The 24,631-nt window shown below is 44.2% G+C and overlaps 1 protein-coding gene across 1 annotated transcript in view; it reads left to right on the forward strand.

Moving 5' to 3' along the window:
- Positions 1-23,163, forward strand: part of znhit6 (zinc finger HIT-type containing 6) — a 47,531-nt gene extending 24,368 nt beyond the window's left edge. The window contains exons 7-10 of the mRNA XM_073062503.1: positions 7,700-7,780; positions 8,570-8,650; positions 19,562-19,686; positions 22,923-23,163. Coding sequence (XP_072918604.1) covers positions 7,700-7,780; positions 8,570-8,650; positions 19,562-19,686; positions 22,923-22,999 — 364 coding nt within the window. The 3' untranslated portion in view covers positions 23,000-23,163. The remainder of the gene's footprint in view (positions 1-7,699; positions 7,781-8,569; positions 8,651-19,561; positions 19,687-22,922) is intronic.
- The last annotated feature ends 1,468 nt before the right edge of the window (positions 23,164-24,631 follow it).

Below are 24,631 nucleotides of genomic sequence, written 5' to 3' on the forward strand. Positions count from 1 at the left end.
ATTTCTTTCTCAGCAAGTTCACATTTTTCCATGTTCATCCTATATGGATGTTGTTTAATAGGTTTGGCATCTCCAACATCTACATCATGTGAAGCTATAGTAGTCCTTCTAGGAACATCTGGAAACAAATCCTTATACTTAAAAATCAATTCCTTCATCTGTTGTTTCTGCTCTAGCTGTAAATGTGCTAATTTCTCATCCATATTTTCCAAAATAGTCGAATTAGGTAACCTAACAGAAACAATGTTAGATTTAGAATGAAAGTCAGATGAATCATCTATCATGTTCCCAATTAAATCCAACTCATTCTCACTAACCACAACAGTCACAGTATCAGATTGTTTCTCAAAATATGGTTTAATCATATTTATGTGGCAAAGTTGTGTTGACCTTCTACGATCTGGAGTTTTTATTACATAATCCACATCATTAACTCTAGACACAATTTCATAAGGTCCATGAAATCTAGCTTGTAAAGGATTTGTCTGCACTGGGAAAAGAACCAACACCTTATCTCCAGGCTTAAACATCCTCATCCTAGCTTCCTTATCATACCAAGTCTTCATTTTCTCCTGAGCCAACTTCAAATTTTCCTTGGCTAAGCTACAAGCTTTATGTAACCTGTCCTTAAATTTCAAAACATAGTCCAACAAATTAGTATGCACTTCCTTACTAATCCACTGTTCCTTCAATAAAGCTAAAGGTCCTCTAACTCTATGTCCAAACACAAGTTCAAATGGACTAAAACCTAAAGATTCCTGTACCGATTCCCTTACTGCAAATAAAAGTAAGTTTACACTCTCATCCCAGTCACTTTCATTCTCCACACAATATGTCCTAATCATATTCTTGAGAGTAGAATGAAACCTCTCCAAGGCACCTTGCGATTCTGGATGGTATGCAGACGAAGTAATTTGCTTAGCTCCCAATTTATAAACTATCTGTTGAAACAATCCAGACATAAAATTACTACCTTGATCAGTTTGTATTTCCTTAGGCAATCCAAAATAAGTAAAGAATTTTATAAGAGCCTTCGTCACAGTTTTAGCTTTTATATTCCTAAGTGGTACTGCCTCTGGAAACCTAGACGAAGTACACATGATAGTCAACAAATACTGATAACCAGTTTTTGTCTTTGGTAATGGACCAACACAATCTACAATAACTTTAGAAAACGGTTCACCAAATGCTGGAATAGGTTGTAATGGAGCTACTGGTGTAACCTGATTTGGTTTACCCACAATTTGACAAGTATGGCACGTCTTACAAAACATCGCCACATCTTTTCTTAAACCAGGCCAGTAAAAATGTTTTAAAATCTTGTCCACAGTTTTCCTTACCCCTTGATGTCCACCTAAAGGCACACTATGAGCTAAAGTCAAAATCTCATTCCGATAAACTTTAGGAACAACTACCTGGTAAACAACATTCCATTCCTCACTTGCAGGAATTGTAGGCGACCTCCACTTCCTCATCAATACTCCTTTTTCCAAGTAATATCCTACTGACACCTTCTCAATTTCACTACCTAGTAAAGCTTGTTCCCTTAATTTTATAATCTCAGGATCTCTATTCTGCTCTGCTATCATCTCCTTCCAAGACAGAGATAAATCTTCATAGTCAGACTTACTCCCAGAATCTTGTTCAAACAACGAAGGTAAGAAAGTCTCTGACACATCCTCAAAACTCAAATCCTGAGTTGAACAGTCATGAGTAACAAACTCATTCTGCACATCAATCTTTTTAGCCATAGCTCTAGTCACAACACAAGAAGAATCTGTGTTAGAATTCACCTCTGGTTCCTCTGACTCCATTGTCAAATGCACTTCAGGAAAAACTTGTCCACCTGCCAAGTCATTACCTAACAATAAAGAAATACCCTTCACAGGTAAGCTATGCTGTAATCCTACCTTAACAAATCCTGTAACTAACCCTGACTTTAAATTTACTTCATGTAAACGTACAGGCATAAAATCACTTCCAACACCTCTTATGTAATTTACCTCACCAGTATCACTCTCTTCATTAAACTTCAACACACTATCTAACATCAGTGATTGAGAAGCTCCAGTATCCCTAAGAATCTTTATTGGCACCAGAGTAGATCCTTCTTTCAAGGATACAAACCCTTCAGTTATAAAATGATCATATCCCTTTCTAACTTTGTCAGACTCTAACAAATCCTCATTTGTGTTTACCAAACCCTGTAACTTTACAGGTGCTTCAGTATGTTGCACACAAGCATCCGGAACTGCTTCCTTCTCTTTCTTTTTCAATTTGAAACAGTTAGCTATTACATGGCCAGGCTTCTTACAATAGTTACAAATAAGACCAAACTGTCTTTCCTTCACAGGTTTTCCTTCCTCCTTACCTCTCTCATTAACCTCTGATTTAATTTCTGATTTACCTGGAGTCTCCATATTATTTCTCCTCTTAAAAATTCTACCCTGAGGAAATTTATTCTTATGGATTAAAACATACTCATCAGCTAATCTAGCACAGTCCTGCAATTTATCAGTATCCCTCTCATTTAAGTAGGTCCTTACTTCAACAGGAATACTTCTTTTAAATTCCTCCATTAAAATCAGCTCTCTCAATGTCTCATAGTCCCCATTTACATTTTTAGAAGAAACCCATCTCTCAAAACACATAGCTTTATCATAGGCAAATTCCACATAAGTCTTTTCCACAGACTTTTTCAAACTCCTGAATCTTTCCCTGTACGCTTCTGGGACCAATTCATACGATTTGAGAATATTTTCTTTCACAATATCATAATCTAATGCTTGCGCAGCAGTTAAAGCTGTGTAAACCTGTTGTGCCTTGCCTTTGATTACACTCTGTAATAACACTGACCATTTATCTTTCGGCCACTCTGACATCCGAGCAATAGTTTCAAAATGTTGAAAATATCTCTCCACTTCTGTTTCACTAAATGGAGGGACCAATTTAATTTCTTGGCTAGCAACAAACGGTTTTCTAGAATCAGAAGACTGATTCTCAGACCTTAAATTCACCATTGCATATTCAAATTCTCTTTTCTTCTGCTCAGATTCCAATTTACACCTCTCTAACTCTGCTTTACTTTGTTCCAACCTCATTTGTTCAATTTGCAACTGCATCTCCAGATTACTTATTGGAAACGATTCTAAAATCGATTCTTCAAAAGCACCCGAAGCCACATAGTGAGACGCGATTTTTCTCTGTATTACAGCTTTTGATGTAGTTGGCAAAATCCCTTTAAGATGCAACCGATTAGCAAGTTCAGAGACTTCAGTTTTTTTCGCCTTCGCTAACAAATCCGCGTCTGGCGAATCCAGAAACTCATCAATATTCATCGTTGCCGAATACCACTCACAAGCCAATCAAACAAAAAAAACCGAGCAATCCCCGTTACCAAAACACCGATACAAAATTCAAAAAGCTTATTAAACTCAAACAATTCAATTCCGGACATAGCCCCCATATTTAATGTTACATATTCAGGCAACAATAATTATAGATGAGTTAGACGAAGGGTTTTATAACAAATAACACGTTTATTAAACACTGATAACAAACCCCCTTCAAATGTAAACAAACCCAAACAATGATCCGAGCTCAGCTGCTCAAACAGTCCTTAATAGCGTTGCAGTCCCAAACAGTCTTCAAAGCGGTATTGAAAAGAACTCAGTTCGTTAAAACGGTATGCCGAAAGAGAACAGACTTTAAAACGATATGCCGACAGTTCAAAAGCTCACGGTACTTTTAAAAGGAGAGACTTTTTAAAGCGATGTAAATTCTCTTCCACGTCGATGTCCTTCGATTCCCAGCGTCAAACTCCCACGTCGAATTTTATTAAATATAACAACTTAAAGTGACTGACCTTCCTTCCACAATATTCTCAACCACCCGCTTTTTCCAGCGGAGACTATCGTGAGAATAGTAAACGAAATCCTTCCGAATGAGGATCACACAAGGTCGAAGTCAATCCATCGTCGAAAATCGATTCTTCTCGATTTGTCTTCCAAACTTCACTCTCCATTAGCAAAGAAACCGTTGGCTCTGACCTTTTAAACTTTAGGCATTATATAAAACTTCATTTTTAACTAAACTGCGTCATCACATTAAATCACACAGTAACATGAAGTCATCTTGGCAAATCCTGCCACGAACTGCCCCACCTGACAGGGTGGGTCTTCCTTTTATACCCTGTAGAAAAAAACCTGTCACATGACCTCTACTGGCGGGAAAATGACATCACTCCACCATTACCTCATGTCCAGTATAACTTCAGCCCCAGTCACGTGACAAGGGTACCACTGTCACGTGTCACGGGTACGTAACAGGAGCTTAATGTCCAAGGATCGAGAGGAAGGTAGGGGGGCAGTGTTGCTCTACGCACAACACACTGGAGGAACTCAGCAGGTCGGGCAGCATCCGTGGAAACGAGCAATCAAGGTTTTGGGCTGAGACCCTTTGTTAGTGTTGCTCTTTTGGTAAACAAATTAAATCAATTCATTAGCAAGAGGTGACATAGGGTCAGGAAGTGTTAAATCATTGTGGATAGAGCTAAAGAACTACAAGGGTAAAAAGACCCCGACTGGAGTTGTATACAAACCCCCAAAGTAATAAGGATGTGGCCTACAAATTACAATGGGAGATAGAAAATGCAGCCAAATGCCAATGTTACAATAATCATGGGGGATTTCAGTATGCAGGTAGATTGGGAAAATCAGGTTGGTACTGGATTCCAGGAGGGGGAATTTCTAGAGTCCCTACGAGATTACTTTTTAGAGCAGCTGGTGGTTGAGCCGACTACAGGATCAGCTACTCTGGATTGGACGTTGTGCAATGAACCGGAACTGAAGGTAAAAGAACCCTTTGGGGAAAGTGATCATAATATGATCAAATTCACCCTGAAATTTGAGAGGGAGAAGCTGAAGTCAGATGTATCAGTATTACAGTGGAGTGAAGGGAATTAGAGACATGAGAGAGGAGTTGGCCAAAACTGATCGGAAAAGAACACCGGCTGGGATGACAGCAGAGCAGCAACGGCTGGAATTTCTGGAAGTAATTCAGAAGGCACCGGATACATACATTCCAAAGAAGAAGAAGTATTCTAAAGGAAAGATGACACAACCATGGCTAACAAGAGAACACAAAGACAACATAAAAGCCAAAGGGGGGGCATATAATAGAGCAAAAATTAGTGGGAAGTTACAGGATTGGGAAGCATTTAAAAGCCAACAGAAGGCATCAAAAAAGACATTTAGAGGGTAAAGATGGAATACAAAAGTAAGCTAGCCAATAATATTAAGGAGGATACCAAAAATTTCTTCAGGTACATAGTGTAAAAGAGGCAACGAGTGAGAATAAAGGGAGCCTTTTCTGGCTGCCGGTGACTCGTGGTGTTCCACAGGGTTTGTTTTGGGACTGATTATTTTTACATTCTATGTCAATGATTTGGATGATGGAATTAATGGCTCTGTTACTAAGTTTGCAGACGATATGAAGATAGGTTGAGGAGCAGGTAGTTTTGAGAAAGTAGAGAAGCTACAGAAGAACTGAGACAGATTAGGAGAATGGACAAAGAAGTGGCAGATGGAATACAGTGTTGGGAAGTGTATGGTCATGTGCTTTGGTAGAAGAAATTAAAGGGTTGACTATTTTCTGAATGGATCGAAAATACAAAAGACTGAGGTGCAAAGGGACTTGGGAATCCCTATGAAGGATTCCCTAAAAGTTAATTTGCAGGTTGACTCCACGGTGAGGAAAGCAAATGCAGTGTTAGCATTCATTCCAAAAGGACTGGAATAGAAAAGCAAGGACGTAATGCTGAGACTTTATACAGCGCTGGGAGGCCTCACTTGGAGTATTAGGTTTTGGCCCCTTACCTTAGAAAGGATGTGCTAAAACTGGAGAGGGTCCAAAGAAGGTTCATGAAAATTATTCCAGGAATGAACGGATTGTCATATGAAAAGCATTTGATGGCTCTGGGCCTGTATTCACTAAAATTCAAAAGCACCTCATTGAAACCTATCGAATGGTGAAAGGCCTTGATAGAGTGGATGTGGAGAGGATGTTTCCTGTGGTGGGAGAGTCTAAGACCAGAGGACACAGCCTCAGAATAGAGGAGTGTCCTTTTAGATCAGAGGTGTGGAGGAATTTTTAGGCAGAGGCTGGTGAATCTGGAATTCTTTGTCACGGACAGCTGTGGAGGCCAAGACTTTGTATATACTTAAGGCAGGGGCTGATAGATTCTTGATTAGTCAGAGCATGAAGGGATACAGGGAGAAGGTAGGAGATTGGGGATGAGAGGAAAAATGGATCAGCCATGATGAAATGGCAGAGTGGATTCAATGGGCCAAATTGCAATTCTGCTCCTATATCTTATGGTCTCATGTTCCCCTTAAACATTTCACCTTTCACCCTTAACCCATGTTCTAGTTTGCTGTTTCTCAGTGGAAAAAGCCTGTTTGCATTTACCCTATCTATACCCCTCATAATTTTGTATACCTCTATCAAATCTCCCCTCGCCCTCCTACACTGCAGGGAATAAAGTCATAACCTATTCAAACTTTCCCTAAAACTCAGGTCCTCAAGCCTTGGCAGCATCGTTGTAAGTCTTCGCTATATTCGTTTACAACTTTCCCGTGACCAGGACCGCACAGAACATGCCAATTTGTCCTCACCAACGTCTCATGCAATTTCAGCATAACATCCCATCTCCTGTACTAAGTATATTGTTTTATGAAGGCCAATATGCTAAAAGTTCTCTTTACGACCCTATCTACCTGTGACACTTCTTCAAAGGAAATGAATATACATTTGATATTTCAGGCCGAAGCCCTTCATCAGGTCTGTAAAGGAAAGGGGAAGAAGCCAGAATGAGAAGTTAGGGGAGGGGAGGAACTACATTACAGTGCAGTACAGACCCTTCTAACCTACCTTAAGATCAATCTAACCCTACCCTCCCATTTAGTCCTCCATTTTTTTCTATCATCCGTGTGCCTATCTAAGATTTTTGAAATATCCCTAATGTATCTGCCTCTGCTGCTGTGCTCCACTCACCCACCACTCTCTGTGTAAAAGCAGAACTACTTTTGACATTCCCCCTGTACTATCCTTGAATACGGAGGAGATGTTTCTTATCATGGGGTAGTCAAAGACGAGAAGGCACAAATTCAGAATAGAGGGATGTCCATTCAGAACAAGATGAGGAGGAATTTCTTTAGCCGGGGGTGGTGAACCTGTGGAATTTGTGCCACAGATTGTGAAGGCCAAGTCATTGGGAATATTTAAAGCAGAGGTTGAGAGGTTCTTGATTAGTCAGGGCATCAAAGGAGGGGAAGGCAGAGGAATGGCGTTGAGATGATCAATCAGCTAAGATGGCACAGCAGATATCATGGTCCAAATAGCCTAATTTTATCTTATGGTACTCCAGTCATCTTAAAATTATGCATCCTGGTATTATTCATTTCCGCCTGGGTAAAAGTTTAGCTGTGCACACGATCTATGCCTCCTATCATCTTGTACACCTCTATTTGGTCAACAATGGGATCTATGTGGAATTGGTGTCAATGGGGTGGTTAATGGTCGGTCCAGACCCGTGGGCCAAAGACTGTGTCCATGCTCTGTGACTCCAAGTCAGTAGCTGCCATGGGACAGAGGGAGTGAATGGCCTCTTGTGTATTAACTATTGGTTTTTGCTTTCCAGGGTTGCTGATAGCAAGACATTGGAAGAGCTTCTGAGCAGGTTCATTGACCCATTGGAATCTGACCCGGTCATTCGACAGAAGTACGTGTGAAACCTTCCATTCCACATACCAGAACCCTGAGTACAACACTAGACTTGTACGGGTTTACCAGTTGCTGTCAAATACTAGGCCTAAAAAAGGCCTAGCTAGAGTGGACATGGAGAAGATTAGTGGGTGAGTCTAGGACTGGGGGCACAGCCTCAAGATAACAAGATGTCCCTTAGCCGGAGGGTGGTGAATCTGAGGAACTCATTGTCACAGGCAGCTCTGGGGACCGAGTCATTTAAAACCAAAAGACATGAGAACAGAGTTGGGCCATTTGGCCCATCAAGACTTCTTCACCATTCCATCATGGCTAATTTACTATCCCTCTCAACCCCATTCTCCTGCCTTCTCCCCAGAACTTTTGATGCTCTCACTCATCAAGCACCTATCAACTCCGCTTTAAATGTACTCTGTGACTTGGCTTCCACAGCTGAATACCTCTATCAAATCTCCCTTCATTCTCCTATGCTCCAGGGAATAAAGTCCTAACCTATTCAACCTTTCCCGATAACGTGGGTCCTCAAGTCCCAGCACTATCCTTATCAATTTTCTTTGCACTCTTTCAACCTTATTGATATCCAATGTAGGTGATAAGAACCGTACATTATACTTATTACAAGTTAGGCCTCACCAACATCTTATACAACTTCAACTTAACATCCCTGTCCTGTTTCAGTACTGTAGTGCTTTCTGGCTTTGTGTGTGCTGTTCACCGCTGAGCCTGTGTGAAGCCTGTGGCTTAATGTACCTCCCTCACCGCTCATTAACTCAGTGTCTCTCTGCAGGTTGAAAGTTTACGTCCTGGCATCTCTTGACCAAGTTTGCATCTTTCTGAAGGTGGAGGGCCGGAAGTGCAGCTCCATCAGGTAACACAGGAATCCACTCTCCCTCACCCTGGGGTTTTACTTCTGCTGAAATCTTCTGTCACTGTTCGTAGTTAGAGCAGCATGTGTGTTTTTATATTGTTTATTGTATTTCACCACAGTCGGGTACAAGCCAAGTTGCCAAGTGACCCCACCTATCCGACCCTCACCTAATTACAGAACGATTTACAATGACCAACTAATCAATACATCTGTTGATGGTACAGTTGTCCAGGGCCCTGGTGAGACCACACCTGGAGTATTGTGTGCAGTTTTAGTCTCCAAATTTGAGGAAGGACATTCTTGCTATAGAGGGAGTGCAGCGTAGGTTCACAAGGTTAATTCCCGGAATGGCGGGACTGTCATATGTTGAAAGATTGGAGCGACTGGGCTAGTATACACTGGAATTTAGAAGGATGAGAGGGGATCTGATTGAAACATATAAGATTATTAAGGGATTGGACACGCTGGAGGCAGGAAGCATGTTCCCGATGTCGGGGGAGTCCAGAACCAGAGGCCACAGTTTAAGAATAAGGGGTAGGCCATTTAGAACAGAGTTGAGGAAAAACTATTTCACCCAGAGAGTTGTGGATCTATGGAATGCTCTGCCTCAGTAAGCAGTGAAGGCCAATTCTCTGGATGTTTTCAAGAAAGAGTTAGATAGAGCTCTTAAAGATAGTGAAGTCAAGGGATATGGGGAGAAGGCAGGAACGGGGTACTGATTGTGGATGATCAGCCATGATCACAGTGAATGGCGGTGCTGGCTCAAAGGGCCGAATGGCCTACTTCTGCACCTATTGCCTATTATCTTTGGAATATGGGAGGAAACCCACACAGTCACGCGGAGAATACACAAACTCTTCACAGCAGCAGAATGTGAAACCCGGCTCACTGGTGCTGTAGTAGCATTATGCTAACTGCTATGCCACCAAGCGGCCCTCTTTGTGAATTATTTTAAATGGAGGGCTGTGTGGTATCTATGGAAACAGAGACCGATATTGTTTGCATCTTGTGGTCAGGGCTTCCTTTGTCGTGGTCACTCACCGAATCGGAGCTGATTCTGGCTGCAATTACAATCCTGCAACCAGGAGAGGGCACTAGCGAGCCACACAATCAGCCTCTGCTCTTCTATCCCAGAATCAGAATCAGAATCAGGTTTATTACTAATATGTCATAAAATTTGGGGGTTTTTTTGGTGTGGCAATAGTACATTGCAGTATATTTTAAAAATTGTATATTTTTAAAAATGCACAAAACTACATAAATAGTGCAAAAAAAACAAATTAGTGATGCTTTGTTCATGGACCATTCAGAAATCTGATGACAGAGAGGAACATTGAGTGCATGTCTGCAGGCTCCTGTACTTCCTCCCTGATGGTAGCATCGGGCTTTTGAACCAGAGGGGATAACTTCATTCACTTCACTCACCCCAACACTGAACTGTGTTGAACATAGCATGCCCATAACTTACTGACCCTAACCCGTACACCTTTGAAATGTGCGACAAGAGGTGTGGGTCAATGGGAATGGGCAGAGTAACAATTCAGCACAGACTAGATGGGCTGAAGGGCCTGTTTCTGTACTACTCTATAGGCACATGAATGTGCAGGAATTCAGGTCGATGGGACTAAGCAGAATAATAGTTCAGTACAGACTAGATGGGCCAAAGGGCTGTTTTTGTGCTGTAGTGGTCTCTAACTATGAAATGGGGGGATGTAGACATTTTGTAGGCAGAGGGGATTTGTTTTAAAACTAGTTTAATTAGTTCGGCACAGCTTTGTGGGCTGAAGGGCCTATTGTTCTAAATCTCCTGTAAACTCTCAGCTGAAAGTTCTGCACTCTTGTATTTGACATTTCTGCTCCATGTGTACTCACCATTACTCTGACTGTAACTGGCTGGGCCTTCATATTCCAGAGGGATGTTGTTCATCTGGACGTTCTTGTTCCATGAGAGAAGTGTCTCGCTGTTTGTGACTGTGATCTCATGCTGTATATTAGTCATTGGCACTTGGATCCAGGGTTCGTCTCAATCGCAGCTCACACTGATCCAAATGTCAGTAGCAGATGTGAAGCAAGGATCGGCCCCTCATTCTCCTGAGCGCAAGGCAGCTGACAGTCGTTTCCTGGGTGTAGCATTGTGTTGGTGATCTGTGAGCCAGGAATATCTGTCAGCTGTGAGCCAGAGTTCCAGAGCACACAAAGAGGTCCTTCAGCCCACTGTTCTGTGCTGAATATGATTCCCGTCTAGGCTGGTCTCATTTGCCCATATCCCCCTAAACCAGGGCTTCACAACTCCTTATATGCTGTGGACCAACGCTATCAAGCAAGGGGACTGTCGTCCCCAGGCTGACAACACTTACTCTAAACTTTTCCTCTTCTAAAGCACCGTGGTAGTATAGCATTCAACTCAACACTTTACAATGCTAGCTGTAAGATCGGGGTCAGTTCCTACCACTAACAGTAAGGACTTTGTATTTTCTTCCCATGACCACATTAGGATTCCTCTGGGTGCTCTGGACTCATCCCAAATTCCAGAGGCATACGGGTTAGTAGTTAATAAACACAAGAGATTCAGCAGATGCTGGAAATCCAGAGCAACACGCACAAAATGCTAGAGGAACTCAGCAGGTCAGGCAGCATCTGTGAGGGGGGATAAACAGTCAACGTTTCAGGCAGAGTCCCTCATCAGGACTGGAAGGGAAGGTGGAAGATGCCAGAATAAAAAGAAGGGCAAGCTGGGTGGTGATTGGTGAAACCAGGTGGGTGGGGGAGGGGAAGGAAGTAAGAAGCTGGGAGGTGATAGGTGAAAAAGATAAAGGATTGGAGAAGAAGGAATCTGATAGGAGAGGAGAGTAGACCATCAGAGAAAGGGAAGGAGGAGAGGACCCAAGAGGAGCTGATAGCCAGGTGAGGAGTTAGTATGTGAATTGGTCACGTGGGTGTAACTGGGTGGCGTGGCCTTGTTGGGCCAAGAGGGTCTGTTACTGTGCTGCATCTCCAAATAAAAAGGTAGGCTGACTGGGCAGGCTTTTCTGCAGGTAGGGGAGTCGAAAACTGGAGGCAGATTTGAAGGGGACCTGGACAAGATGGTGGCTGTCAGAGGAAGTGGTTCAATCAGTACATTTAATAGATACTTGCGGTTTCTGAAGGTTGTCGTAGCTGGGGGAGATGGTGGGGATCAGCTCCCACTACCTATTAAATGCTTCCAGTGGCGTGTGTCGCAAACAGCCTCTGACAAACAAGTCTAGCTCCTGGTCTTCGTGTTGTGACTAAGCCTGGTGGAACCATTTCTACTGGCAGGACAAGAGAGAAAAGGAGGGTTAGTGGTGCGTTAAAACCAGTTGTTTTGGGTAGATGGGGCTTGTCAGCTGTGGTTGGAAGCTCATCTAGGAGAAGGAAAGCTCTGAACTCAAACCTCCGCTGCCTTGCTCATGGGGAAGGCTTCAGGAGTAAGCTCAGAGGGAAAATTCCTGAGCTCGAGCCCCTATGTTGAGTTCAACTTTGACTGGCAACTTCTGTGATGCTGCTGGTGCCAAACTGTATCGGTCTCTGCCGTTCCTTTGGATTTATCAGCTGTGTGGAGAGGGGAGCCTGTTACATGGGGAACAGCTTGTTCTCCATATCGTACTGCCCTGGCCTGTGTACACAATGTAGGTAGTTAGGGCACAACATCCACTGTCGATCCCGACCAATGGAAGGCCTTGGGAGACACTTGGATAGGAAGGCTTCAGCAGGAAATGGCCAAACGTGGGCAAGTGGGACAGGCACAGCGAGGCACCTTGGTCAGCATGGGTGAGTTGGGCTGAAGGGTTTGTTTTCGTGCTGTATAGATCTGTAATTTGTGGATGTTGAAACTGATAAATTGGTTTATTATCGTCACGTGTATCGCGATACAGTGAAAAGCTTGTCTTGCGTCCTGTTCATACAGATCGGATGAATTCACAGTGTATTGAGGCAGAACAAGGAAAATATATAACAATGCAGAATAAAGTGTAACAGTTACAGAGAAAGTTTAGAATGAAATGGACCAAACACGGGCAAACAGGTCTAGCATCAAATAAGCATCTATTAATTTTACTCAGAGATTCAAACAGTGGCAGGAGTTGAACCTGGGTCACTAGGTGCTGTGATAGTGTTACACTAACCTCTATGCTACCACACTGCCCATCTCAGTGTGGACAACATACACACAAAATAGTTAAATTAAAAAAGTAATGAGGTTGTATTCATGAGTTCAATGTTAGTTTAGAAATCTGATGACGGAGGGGAAGAACACAGAACATAGAATAGTACGGCACATTACAAGCCCTTCGGCCCACAATGTTGTGCCGACCCTCAAACTCTGCCTCCCATATAACCCCCCCACCTTAAATTCTTCCATATACCTGTCTAATAGTCTCTTAAACTTCACCAGTGTATCTGCCTCCACCACTGACTCAGACAGTGCATTCCACGCACCAACTGAGAAATTCTAAGGATAGAAAGACCCTAATGGGAGTTATCTACAGGCCCCCAAACAGCAGTCTGGATGAAGAGTTAAGTTGAATGAAGAGTTAAAATTGGCATGTCACAAAGGTAATGATACAGTTGTCATGGGGGATTTCAACATGCAGGTAGACTGGGAGAATCAGAATGGTACTGGATCCCAAGAAAGGGAGTTTGTGGAGTGCCTCCGAGATGGATTCTTAGAACAGCTTGTACTGGAGCCTACCAGGGAGAAGGCAATTCTAGATTTAGTGTTGTGCAATGAACCGGATTTGATCAGGGACCTCGAGGTAAAGGAACCATTAGCAGGTAGTGATCATAATATGATCTGTTTTAACCTACAATTTGAGAAGAAGGGAAAATCGGATGTGTCAGTATTACAGTTGAACAAAGGGAACTATGGAGCTATGAGGGAGGAGCTGGCCAAAATTCAATGGAACAATACCCTAGCAGGGAAGACAGTGGAACAACAATGGCAGGTATTTCTGGGAATAATGCAGAAGGTGCAGGATCGGTTCATTCCAAAGAGTAAGAAAGATCCTAAGGGGAGTAAGGGGCGGCCGTGGCTGACGAGGGAAGTAAAGGGCAGTATAAAAATAAAAGAGAAGTATAACATAGCAAAGATGAGTGGGAAACCGGAGGACTGGGAAGCTTTTAAAGAGCAACAGAAGATAACAAAAAAGGCAATACGCCAAGAAAAAATGAGGTATGAAGGTAAACTAGCCAAGAATATAAAGGAGGATAGTAAAAGTTTCTTTAGGTGTGTGAATAGCAAAAAAATAGTTAAGACCAAAATTGGGCCTTTGAAGACAGAAACGGGTGAATTTATTATGGGGAACAAGGAAATGGCAGATGAGTTGAACAGATACTTTGGATCTGTCTTCACTAGGGAAGACACAAACAATCTCCCAGATGTAATAGTGGCCAAAGGAACTAGGGTAAAGGATGAACTGAAGGAAATTTATATTAGGCAAGAAACAATGTTGGATAGACTGTTGAGTCTGAAGGCTGATAAGTCCCCGGGACCTGATGGTCTGCGTCCCAGGGTACTTAAAGAGGTGGCTCTAGAAATCGTGGATGCATTGGTAATCATTTTCCAATGTTCTATAGATTCAGGAACAGTTCCTGCTGATTGGAGGGTGGCTAATGTTGTCCAACTTTTCAAGAAAGGAGGGAGAGAGAAAACAGGGAATTATAGACCGGTTAGCCTGACGTCAGTGGTGGGAAAGATGCTTGAGTCAATTATAAAAGAGGAAATTACGACACATTTGGATAGCAGTAGAAGGATCAGTCCGAGTCAGCATGGATTTATGAAGGGAAAATCATGCTTGACTAATCTTCTGGAGTTTTTTGAGGATGTAACTATGAAAATGGTCAAGGGAGAGCCAGTGGATGTAGTGTACCTGGACTTCCAGAAAGCTTTTGATAAAGTCCCACATAGGAGATTAGTGGGCAAAATTAGGGCACATGGTATTGGGGGCAGAGTACTGGCATGGATTGAAAATTGGCTGGCTGACAGGAAACAAAGAGTAGTGATTAACGGATCCCTTTCGGAATAGTAGGCTGTGACCAGTGGGGTACCGCAAGGTTGGGTGCTGGGACCGCAGCTGTTTACAATATACATTAATGATTTAGATGAAGGGATTAAAAGTAACATTAGCAAATTTGCTGATGACACAAAGCTGGGTGGCAGTGTGAAATGTCAGGAGGATGTTATGAGAATGCAGGGTGACTTGGACAGGTTGGGTGAGTGGGCAAATGTATGGCAGATGCAGTTTATTGTGGATAAATGTGAGGTTATCCACTTTGGTGGCAAGAACAGGAAGGCAGATTACTATCTAAATGGAGTCAAGTTAGGAAAAGGGGAAGTACAACGAGATCTAGGTGTTCTTGTACATCAGTCAATGAAAGCAAGCATGCAAGTACAGCAGGCAGTGAAGAAAGCTAATGGCATGCTGGCCTTTATAACAAGAGGAATTGAGTATAGGAGTAAAGAGGTCCTTCTGCAGCTGTACAGGGCCCTGGTGAGACCCCACCTGGAGTATTGTGTGCAGTTTTGGTCTCCAAATTTGAGGAAGGACATCCTTGCTATTGAGGGAGTGCAGCGTAGATTCACAAGGTTAATTCCCGGAATGGCGGGACTGTCATATGTTGAAAGATTGGAGCGACTGGGCTTGTATACACTGGAATTTAGAAGGATGAGAGGAGATCTGATTGAACCATATAAGATTATTAAGGGATTGGACACACTGGAGGCAGGAAGCATGTTCCCGCTGATGGGTGAGTCCAGAACTAAAGGCCACAGTTTAAGAATAAGGGGTAGGCCATTTAGAACAGAGATGCGGAAAAACTTTTTCACCCAGAGAGTGGTGGATATGTGGAATGCTCTGCCCCAGAAGGCAGTGGAGGCCAAGTCTCTGGATGCATTCAAGAGAGAGTTAGATAGAGCTCTTATAGATAGCGGGGTCAAGGGATATGGGGAGAGGGTAGGAACAGGGTACTGATTGTGTATGATCAGCCATGATCACAGTGAATGGTGGTGCTGGCTAGAAGGGCCAAATGGCCTACTCCTGCACCTATTGTCTATTGTCACCAACCACTCTCTGAGAGAAAAACCTTCCTCTAATATCCCCCTTGAACTTCCCACCCCTTACCTTAAAGCCATGTCCTCTTGTACTGAGCAGTGGTGCCCTGGGGAAGAGGCACTGGCTGTCCATTCTGTCTATTCCTCTTAATATCTTGTACACCTCTATCATGTCTCCACTCATCCTCCTTCTCTCCAAAGAGTAAAGCCCTAGCTCCTTTAATCTCTGATCATAATCCATACTCTCTAAACCAGGCAGCATCCTAGTAAATCTCCTCTGTACCCTTTCCAATGCTTCCACATCCTTCCTATACTGAGGCGACCAGAACTGGACACAGTACTCCAAGTGTGGCCTAACTAGAGTTTTATAGAGCTGCATCATTACATCGCGACTCTTAAACTCTATCCCTTGACTTATGAATGCTAACACCCCATAAGCTTTCTTAACTACCCTATCTACCTTTGAGGCAACTTTCAGGGATCTGTGGACATGTACCCCCTGAAATGTTAAGTGTGTCTTCAAGCTCCTGTACCACCTCCTTGATGGTAACAATGAGAAGAGGGCATGGCCAGGCAGCATCCATGGATTGTAGTAAACAACGACTGTTCATTCCCCTCCATAGACGCTGCCTGACCTGCTGAGTTCCTCCGGTATTTTGTGTTTGTTGCTTGGATTTCCTGCATCCACAGACTTCCTGGTGTTTTAGAAGAGGATAAGTCCTGGGTGATGGGGGTCTCTCTATAACTCAATGGGACTCAACAGAGAGTAGCCACAGTGGGATGTGGTGGGTTGAGTTGTGTAGCCAGTGTTCACTCAGTGTCAGATAGCTGGATTGCGTGTATAAACAACAACACACACAAAATGCTGGTGGAACGCAGCAGGCCAGGCAGCATCTATAGGGAGAAGCGCTGTCGACGTTTCGGGCCGAGACCCTTCGTCAGGACTTGGATTGCGTGTATTGGTGGTTTCACTTATATGAGATGAGGAACTGGTGTGGGCTTGTTCTTGCAGGAGCGTGACTCCCACACACCTTCAATCTACAGGCCATGATACTCGGGGACTTGGGCGAGATTATTTTTTATATAGGTTGTGTTGTAACAGTGTTTTTCTGTGATCATTATATGTGATGAGTGTGACTGTATATGTTGTACTTTGGTTGTTTGGCTGTATTCACGCGTACAGTTGAATGACAATTAAACCAAGTTCAGGTTCAGTTTATTCTCGTTCACCCTTACGCATGTACAATACACCCCCAAACGAAGCAATGTTCCTCTGGAACAAGGACAGTACGTATAGCTCACACAGCTGGGCAAGGGTCTGGCAGATGGAGTACAATGTGAGGTCATCCACTTTGGAAGGAAAAATGGAGGATCAGGTTATTATTTAAATGGTAAAGAACTGCAGCATGCTGCTGTGCAGAGGGACTTGGGAGTGCTTGTGCTTGAATCATAAAAGGTCTGTTTGCAGGTACAGCAGGCGATCAAGAAGGCAAATGGAACGTTGGCCTTCATTGCTAGAGGGATTGAATTTAAGAGCAGGGAGGTTACACTGCAACTGTACAGGGTACTGATGAGGCTACACCTGGAGTACTGTGGGCAGTTCTGGTCTCCTTACTTGAGGAAGGATATACAGGCTTCGGAGGCGATTCAGAGGAAGTTCACCAGATTGATTCCAGAGATGAGGGGGTTACACTATGAGGAGAAATTGAGTAGCCTAGGGCTATACTCGCTGAAATTCAGCAGGATCAGAGGAGATCTTCAGAATTGGGTTTATTATCACCGGCATGTATCATGAAATTTGTTAACTTAGTAGCAGCAGTTCATAACATAGAAGAAAGAAAAGAATAAGGTAGTAATGATAATAATAAATAAGAGTAAATCTATTATAGTATAGGTGTATTGAATAGATTAAAAATTGTGCAAGATACAGAAATAATATATTAAGAAAGTGAGGTAGTGTTCAAGAGTTCAAAGTCCATTTAGGAATCAGATGGCAGAGGGGAAGAAGCTGTTCCTGAATCGCTGAGTGTGTGCCTTCAGGCTTCTGTACCTCCTCCCTGATGGTAACAGTGAGAAAAGGGCATGCCCTGGGTGCTGGAGGTCCTTAATAATGGACACTGCCTTTCTGAGACACCACTCCTTGAAGATGACCTGGATACTTTGTAGGCTAGTGCCCAAGGTGGAGCTGACTAGATTTACAACCCTCTTCAGCTTCTTTTGGTCCTGTGCAGTAGCCCCCACCCCCACCCCCCCATACTAGACAGTGCTGCAGCCTGTCAGAATGCTCTCCACTGTACATCTATAGAAGTTTTTGAGTGTATTTGTTGACATACCAAATCTCTTCAAACTCCTAATGAAGTATAGTCGCTGTCTTGCCTTCTTTATAACTGCATCATTGGCGCGTGTTAAGTGGTTAAGGCGTTTGTCTAGTTATCTGAAGATCACTAGTTCGCGCCTTGGCTGAGGCTGCGTGTGTGTCCTTGAGCAAAGCACTTAACAACGCATTGCTCTGTGACAACACCAGTGCCAAGCTGTATGGGTCCTAATGCCCTTCCCTTGGACAATATCGGTGGCGTGGAGAGGGGAGACTTGCAGCTTGGGCAACTGCCGGTCTTCAATTAAAAAAAACCTTGCCCGGGCTTGCACCCTGGAAACTTTCCAAGGTGCAAATCCATGGTCTATCGAGACTAACGGAAGCCTACCTACCTACCTATAACTGCATCGATATGTTGGGACCAGTTTAGATCCTCAGAGATCTTGACACCTAGGAACTTGAAACTGCTCACTCTCTCCACTTCTGATCCCTCTATGAGGATTGGTATGTGTTCCTTCATCTTACCCTTCCTGAAGTCCACAATCAGCTCTTTCGTCTTACTGACGTTGAGTGCCAGATTGTTGCTGCGACACCACTCCACTTGTTGGCATATCTCACTCCTGTACGCCCTCTCTTCACCACCTGAGATTCTACCAACAATGGTTGTATCATTAGCGAATTTATAGATGGTATCTGAGCTATGCCTAGCCACACAGTCATGAGTATAGAGAGAGTAGAATAGTGGGCTAAGCACTAAGCACCCTGAGGTGTGCCAGTGTTGACCATGTTGATCTTATAGAAACATATAAATTATGAAAGGGGTAGTTAAGATAAAGGCAGGAATGTTGTTTCCACTGGTAGGTGAGACTAGAACCAGGGGACACAGCCTCAAGATTCAGGAGAGTAAATTTAGGACAGGGATGAGGAGGAACTGCTTTTCCCAAAGAGTGGTGAACCTGTGGAATTCTCTGCCTAATGAAGCAGTGGAGGCTACCTCAGTAAATATATTTAAGACAAAGTTACATCGATTTTTTGCATTGTAGGGGAATTAAGGGTTTTAGGAAAAAGGCAGGTAGGTGGGGATGAGTGCATGGCCAGATCAGCCATGATCTTATTGACTGGCGGAGCAGGCTTGGCGGGCCAGATGGCCGACTCCTGCTCCTATTTCTTGTGTTCTTATACCCCCAAACGAAACAAAACAACGTTCCACTAGATCAAGGTACACAACACAGTACATATAACTCACTCACAACACAAAGTAATATTACCACTAATAACTAACAAATAAAACTAACATTTACAACACAAGTTTAAAGCACTTTGAAAGTGATGAGACCTGGGTGGTGATGGAGTTCAGTAGTCTTATGGCCTGGGGGAAGAAGCTGTTTCCCATCCTAACGGTATATGAATTGCTGCACTGCGTCCTGCCTGATGGTGGGGGGGTGGGGGGGGGTTTGTCAAAGAGATTGCTGGATGGATGGGAAGGATGATTGATGAACTTGATTGAAAGTGTATGTTATTTCTTTTGAAGGTATCACAGGCTGGAGTCAAGTCAAACACTTGCAGAGAACTTGAGACAGAAGACAGTCATTGAATACCCCACATTATATGTGGTGTTGAAGGCGAATTCTTCCAACTACCGGTTACTCAGTGACGGTAAGTAATGTCAGACTTATTAATATCGACCAGAGGCTTTATTAAAACCAGAACTGTGTGTGTGGATCAGTGTTTGGTGATTTAAATATGTGAATCTTTGAGAGCTGTGCAAAGACCATAATGGGTTTGTAGATCATATGACATAAAGGTGGAATTAGATCATTCAGCACATCAAGTCTGCACCACCATTCCATCATGGCTGATTTATTATCCCTCTCAACCACATTCTCCTGCCTTCTCCCCAGAATTTTTGATGTTTTGACTTATCATGAATCTATCAACCTCCAAATAATGATCTGGCCTGCACAGCCATCTGTGAAAATGAATTCCACAGATTCACCACTCCCTGGCCAGAGAAATTCCTCCTCATCTCCTTTCTAAATGGGCTCCCCTCTGTTCTGAGGCTGTGTCCTCTGGTTCTAGACTCCCTCCTGAATAGGAAACATACTCTCCACATCCACTCTAGGCCTTTCAATAATCGATAGGTTTTAATGAGATCCTCCCTCATTCTCCAGAATCAGAATTAGGCTTATTATCACTGACGTGTGTCGTAAAGTTTGTTGACAGAGCAGCAGCAGTTCAATGCAATACATGATAATATAGAAAGAAAAATAATTAAGTAAATCAATTACAGCAAGTATATATGTATGTTAATCAGATTTTTAAAATAGTGCAAAGCAGAAATAATATTTAAAAAGTAGTGAGGTTGTGTTCATGGGTTTATTGTCCATTCAGAAATTGAATGGCAGAGGGGAAGAAGCAGTCCCTGGATCACTGAGTGTGTGTCTTCAGGCTCCTGTACCTCCTCTGTGAGAAGAGGGCATGTCCTGGGTGATGAGGGGTCCTTAATAATGGATGCTGCCTTTCTGAGGCGCCACTCTTTGAAGATGTCTTGGATACCACGGAGGCTAGTACCCAAGATGGAGCAGTGCTCCCTGTGTTGCCTTCTTTATGTTGGCACAGATTGCTGGACATTTTTATTGAGCACGTTAGTTTCATTCACTACATCAGGCAGGATTTCCTGGTGGCCACCCATTTCAATTCCTCTTCCCGTTCCCACGCCGACATGTCTCCACAGCCTTTTCTGCTGCCATCACGAGGCCACGCACAGACTATTCTGCCTGATGGCGCCAACATCTACTTCTCTAACTTTCCAGTAAGCACTCCCTTTTTTTCTCTTATCCCACCTCCCCTCTCACATTCTCTCTTTCTCCTCCCCCACCCTCTCAATCTGCCCGTTGTTCTCCTTACTCCGGTTCCACTCCCCACTTCCTCTATTCCATGGTCAATGTCCTATCAGATTCCATCTTCTTCAGCCCTTTACTTCCACCTATCACCTCCCAGCTTCTGGCACCATTCCCACTCTTCCTCCTCCCCCCAGCTGGATCCACTGACCACCCCCCAGCTCTTGCTCCCCCCTCACCTTTCCATACCATCTATCTCCCCCCTTACTTTCCAGTCTTGAAGCAGGCTCTCGGCTCAAAACGTCAACAGTTTATTCATTTCCATAGCTGCTGCCTGGCCTGCTGAGTTTCTCCAGCATTTTGTGTGAGCTGGTTTGTAAATCATCAGCTGGTGGACTGGAAATTTGCAAGAGTTCAAAGTAAATTTATGATCAACTTCTCACCATATACATACCATGTATGTACACAGCTAGGGTGCCTAACACTCTTGCACAGTACTGTAGTAATTTTATGTATTGCATTTTATTGCTGTCGCAAAAAAAAAATTTCATGACCTATGTGAGTGATGATAAACCTGACTCTGATATCGTGGACTGAGTGGGAAGGGGGCAGCGAGAGGGGAGTCATGGTTGGGAGAAGCGGAACAGAGGGAAGCACCAGAGAGGTATTCTGTAATGATCAATAAACCAGTTGTTTGGAATCAAATGACCTTGCCTGGTGTCTCAGGGACAGATGTGACTGAACCCATGCCACACCTCTCCCCCACTGCCCCTGCCACTCCTTCTCTGCCACCTGTACCACACCCCTCCTTGGGCACTCCACCCTGCCATCCCCAACAAACTCAGTCTCCACTCCAGATTTACAAACTCGCTCTCCACTCCAGAAAGAAATGAAAAATAATAAATAAATGTCGAGAAACTGAGATGAAGAGACGTTGAACAGTTCAGTGTTGGGGTGGGTGAAATTATCCCCTCTGGTTCGAGAGCTCGGTGGTAGAGGGGTAGAAACTGGTCCTGAGCGTGGTGCTGTGGGTGCTGAGGAGAGAGTATGACCTGCAAGGTGAGGCCATTGGTGACCAACCCAATCCTATCAAACTCCTGTTGCTGTGATAGCTGTCCAGGGCTCTGCCCGAGCTGATTGCCTGCACCTCCGCAGGGTTACATCCAGAGAAAGGGCACACAGTGGGGAGGGACGGGGGTCTCCGGGATAGGTGAGCTCCCCAGAGGTATGGGTGTGTTGTAGATAGCGCTGACTGTATTTTAATTTGAAATTGCAAATAGTTTATGAGGCCCTGATTTAGTGTATCATATTTTGTTGGTAAATAAAGATTTGTTTAAAAAAAAAAGAAGGGGGATTACTGAGGAAAGGGTGGTACTGATGGAGAGTCACACTGTGGGAGGGGTGACACGGAGAGAGAGTCACACTGTGGGAGGGGTGACACGGAGAGAGAGTCACACTGTGGGAGGGGTGGTACTGAGAGAGGGTCACACTGTGGGAGGGGTGACACGGAGAGAGAGTCACACTGTGGGAGGGGTGACACGGAGTGAGGGTCACACTGTGGGAGGGGTGGTACTGAGGGAGAGTCACTGTGGGAGGGGTGGTACTGAGGGAGGGTCACACTGTGGGAGGGGTGGTACTGAGAGAGGGTCACACTGTGGGAGGGGTGGTACTGAGGGAGAGTCACTGTGGGAGGGGTGGTACTGAGGGAGAGTCACTCTATGGGAGGGGTGATACTGAGGGAGGGTCACACTGTGGGAGAGGTGGTACTGAGGGAGGGTCACACTGTGGGAGGGGTGGTACTGAGGGAGGGTCACACTGTGGGAGAGGTGGTACTGAGGGAGGGTCACACTGTGGGAGGGGTGGTACTGAGGGAGGGTCACACTGAGGGAGGGGTGGTACTGAGGGAGAGTCACACTGTGGGAGGGGTGGTACTGAGGGAGGGTCACACTGTGGGAGGGGTGGTACTGAGGGAGGGAGGGTCACACTGTGGGAGAGGTAGTTCTGAGAGGTGTCAGATTTCAGTTTGACAGTAACTGTTTCTTTCCCTGTCAGGTAACTCGGATGAAGGTTCTCAGAACAGCACGGACTCCTCATCAGAGGATGAAATGGAAGACGGGGAGGTCAGATAGGCTCCGGAGTAAATCTGTTTTGGACCCAACGCTCTGGCCTTCTTTCTCAATGCAGAGTTCGGTGGGACCAGCTTCAATTCGTTGTGTACTGGGACTTTGTTCACGACACATTTGGAAGCATTATGTTTTGTATACGATCAGAATAAATTTGCTAAAGAATCTCATCAGCCCATTGAATCACTGTCCAACTTGTAGGATTGTTACTGATAGGATTGTTTCACTGTGGCTTTGAGCTGATAAAACAGGTAGGATGGATCTGTGGACAAAATAATATTCATAATATTGAAAACTGAAAAACTTGGCAAATGTTTTAAATCTGACACAGAAAAATAAATTACTGGTACGTCTGTTGAGAGAGAGAGAGAGAGAGAGAGAAACAAAGGCGGCAGGATAGCAAGTGGCTAGCACGTACATTACCGCTCTAGCGATCGAGGTTCAATTCCCGTCGCTGTCGGTAAGGAATTTGTACTTTCCGTGACTGCTGGGTTTTCTCCAGTTTCTCTCATTTTCTCCCACATTCCAAAGACGTACAGGTTCGGGGTAGTGACGGGCAGACATGCCATGTTGGCACAGGAGGCATGGTGACTGCCCCAGCACAATCCTCGAGCTGTGTTGGTCGTTGACGCAGAACAACACGTTTCACTGTATGTTTCAATTTACATGTGACAAATGAAGTGAATCTTGTATGTTAAAGTTCCCTCCCCACAGATGCTACCTGGCCTGCTGAGTGTTTCCAGCACTTTTTCCAAGACTGCTTGCGAGATGTGGGACAGACAAGTTGCAGAACAGGGAGGGATGGGTGGAATTTATCAAACTATAAGCATTTCTCTCCCTCCTCTTTAAACCCCAACCCCCACCACCAGTGACCCAGTCGTCACATCCTCTGGGGTGGAGAATTCCAGAGATTCCTCCGAGGGATGTTCCCACACAAAACTCAGTTGTAAATGACCTCTCCCTTATCTGGTAGCCATGTCATGGACCACATGACAGAGTCTCAGTAGTGGAGAGGGAGAAAGAAAATTTGGTCACATGTACATCGAACGTTCTGTGAAATGCAGTGTTTGGGTCAAATCAAATCAGCAAGGAGAGCCCATAAGTGTCACCACACTTCCAGCGCCAAAGTAGCATGCCCTCAACTTACTAACCCTCACCAAACCCTGGAATGTGGGAGGAAACACACACGGACGTGGAGAGAACGTGCAAACTCCTTAAAGACAAAGGTGGCCTGTGCTGGAAAATTTTACGGTAACCATGGCGCTACTGTGTGGTGCTTTGAACTGGATTAAGGATGAGGAGTGAAAGTCACTGTTGCCGATACGTGGTACAAAGTGTAGGGTGGCACTGGAGCAGGGCAGTTGCTGTGACGCTATTCTGCTCGGGGTGTCGGAGTTTGCAGCTCAATTCCCTGTGAGGAAGTGTGCATATTCTTCCCGTGTGTGCGTAGGTTTCCTGCAAGTGCTCCACAGTCCAAGTTCCTAACAACTATAGGTTGGGTGGTCATTTTAAATTGTCCTGTGATTAGGCTGGGTCAAATCGGTGTTTACTGGGCAGTGTGGCTCACAGGGCTGGAAAGGCCTGTTCCATACTGTATCTCTAAATTAATAAAATAAACGTTGGAAACAAGTCAATCAA

This window comes from Hemitrygon akajei, chromosome 12 (genome assembly GCF_048418815.1).
Source record: "Hemitrygon akajei chromosome 12, sHemAka1.3, whole genome shotgun sequence".
Taxonomy (NCBI): Eukaryota; Metazoa; Chordata; class Chondrichthyes; order Myliobatiformes; family Dasyatidae; genus Hemitrygon; species Hemitrygon akajei.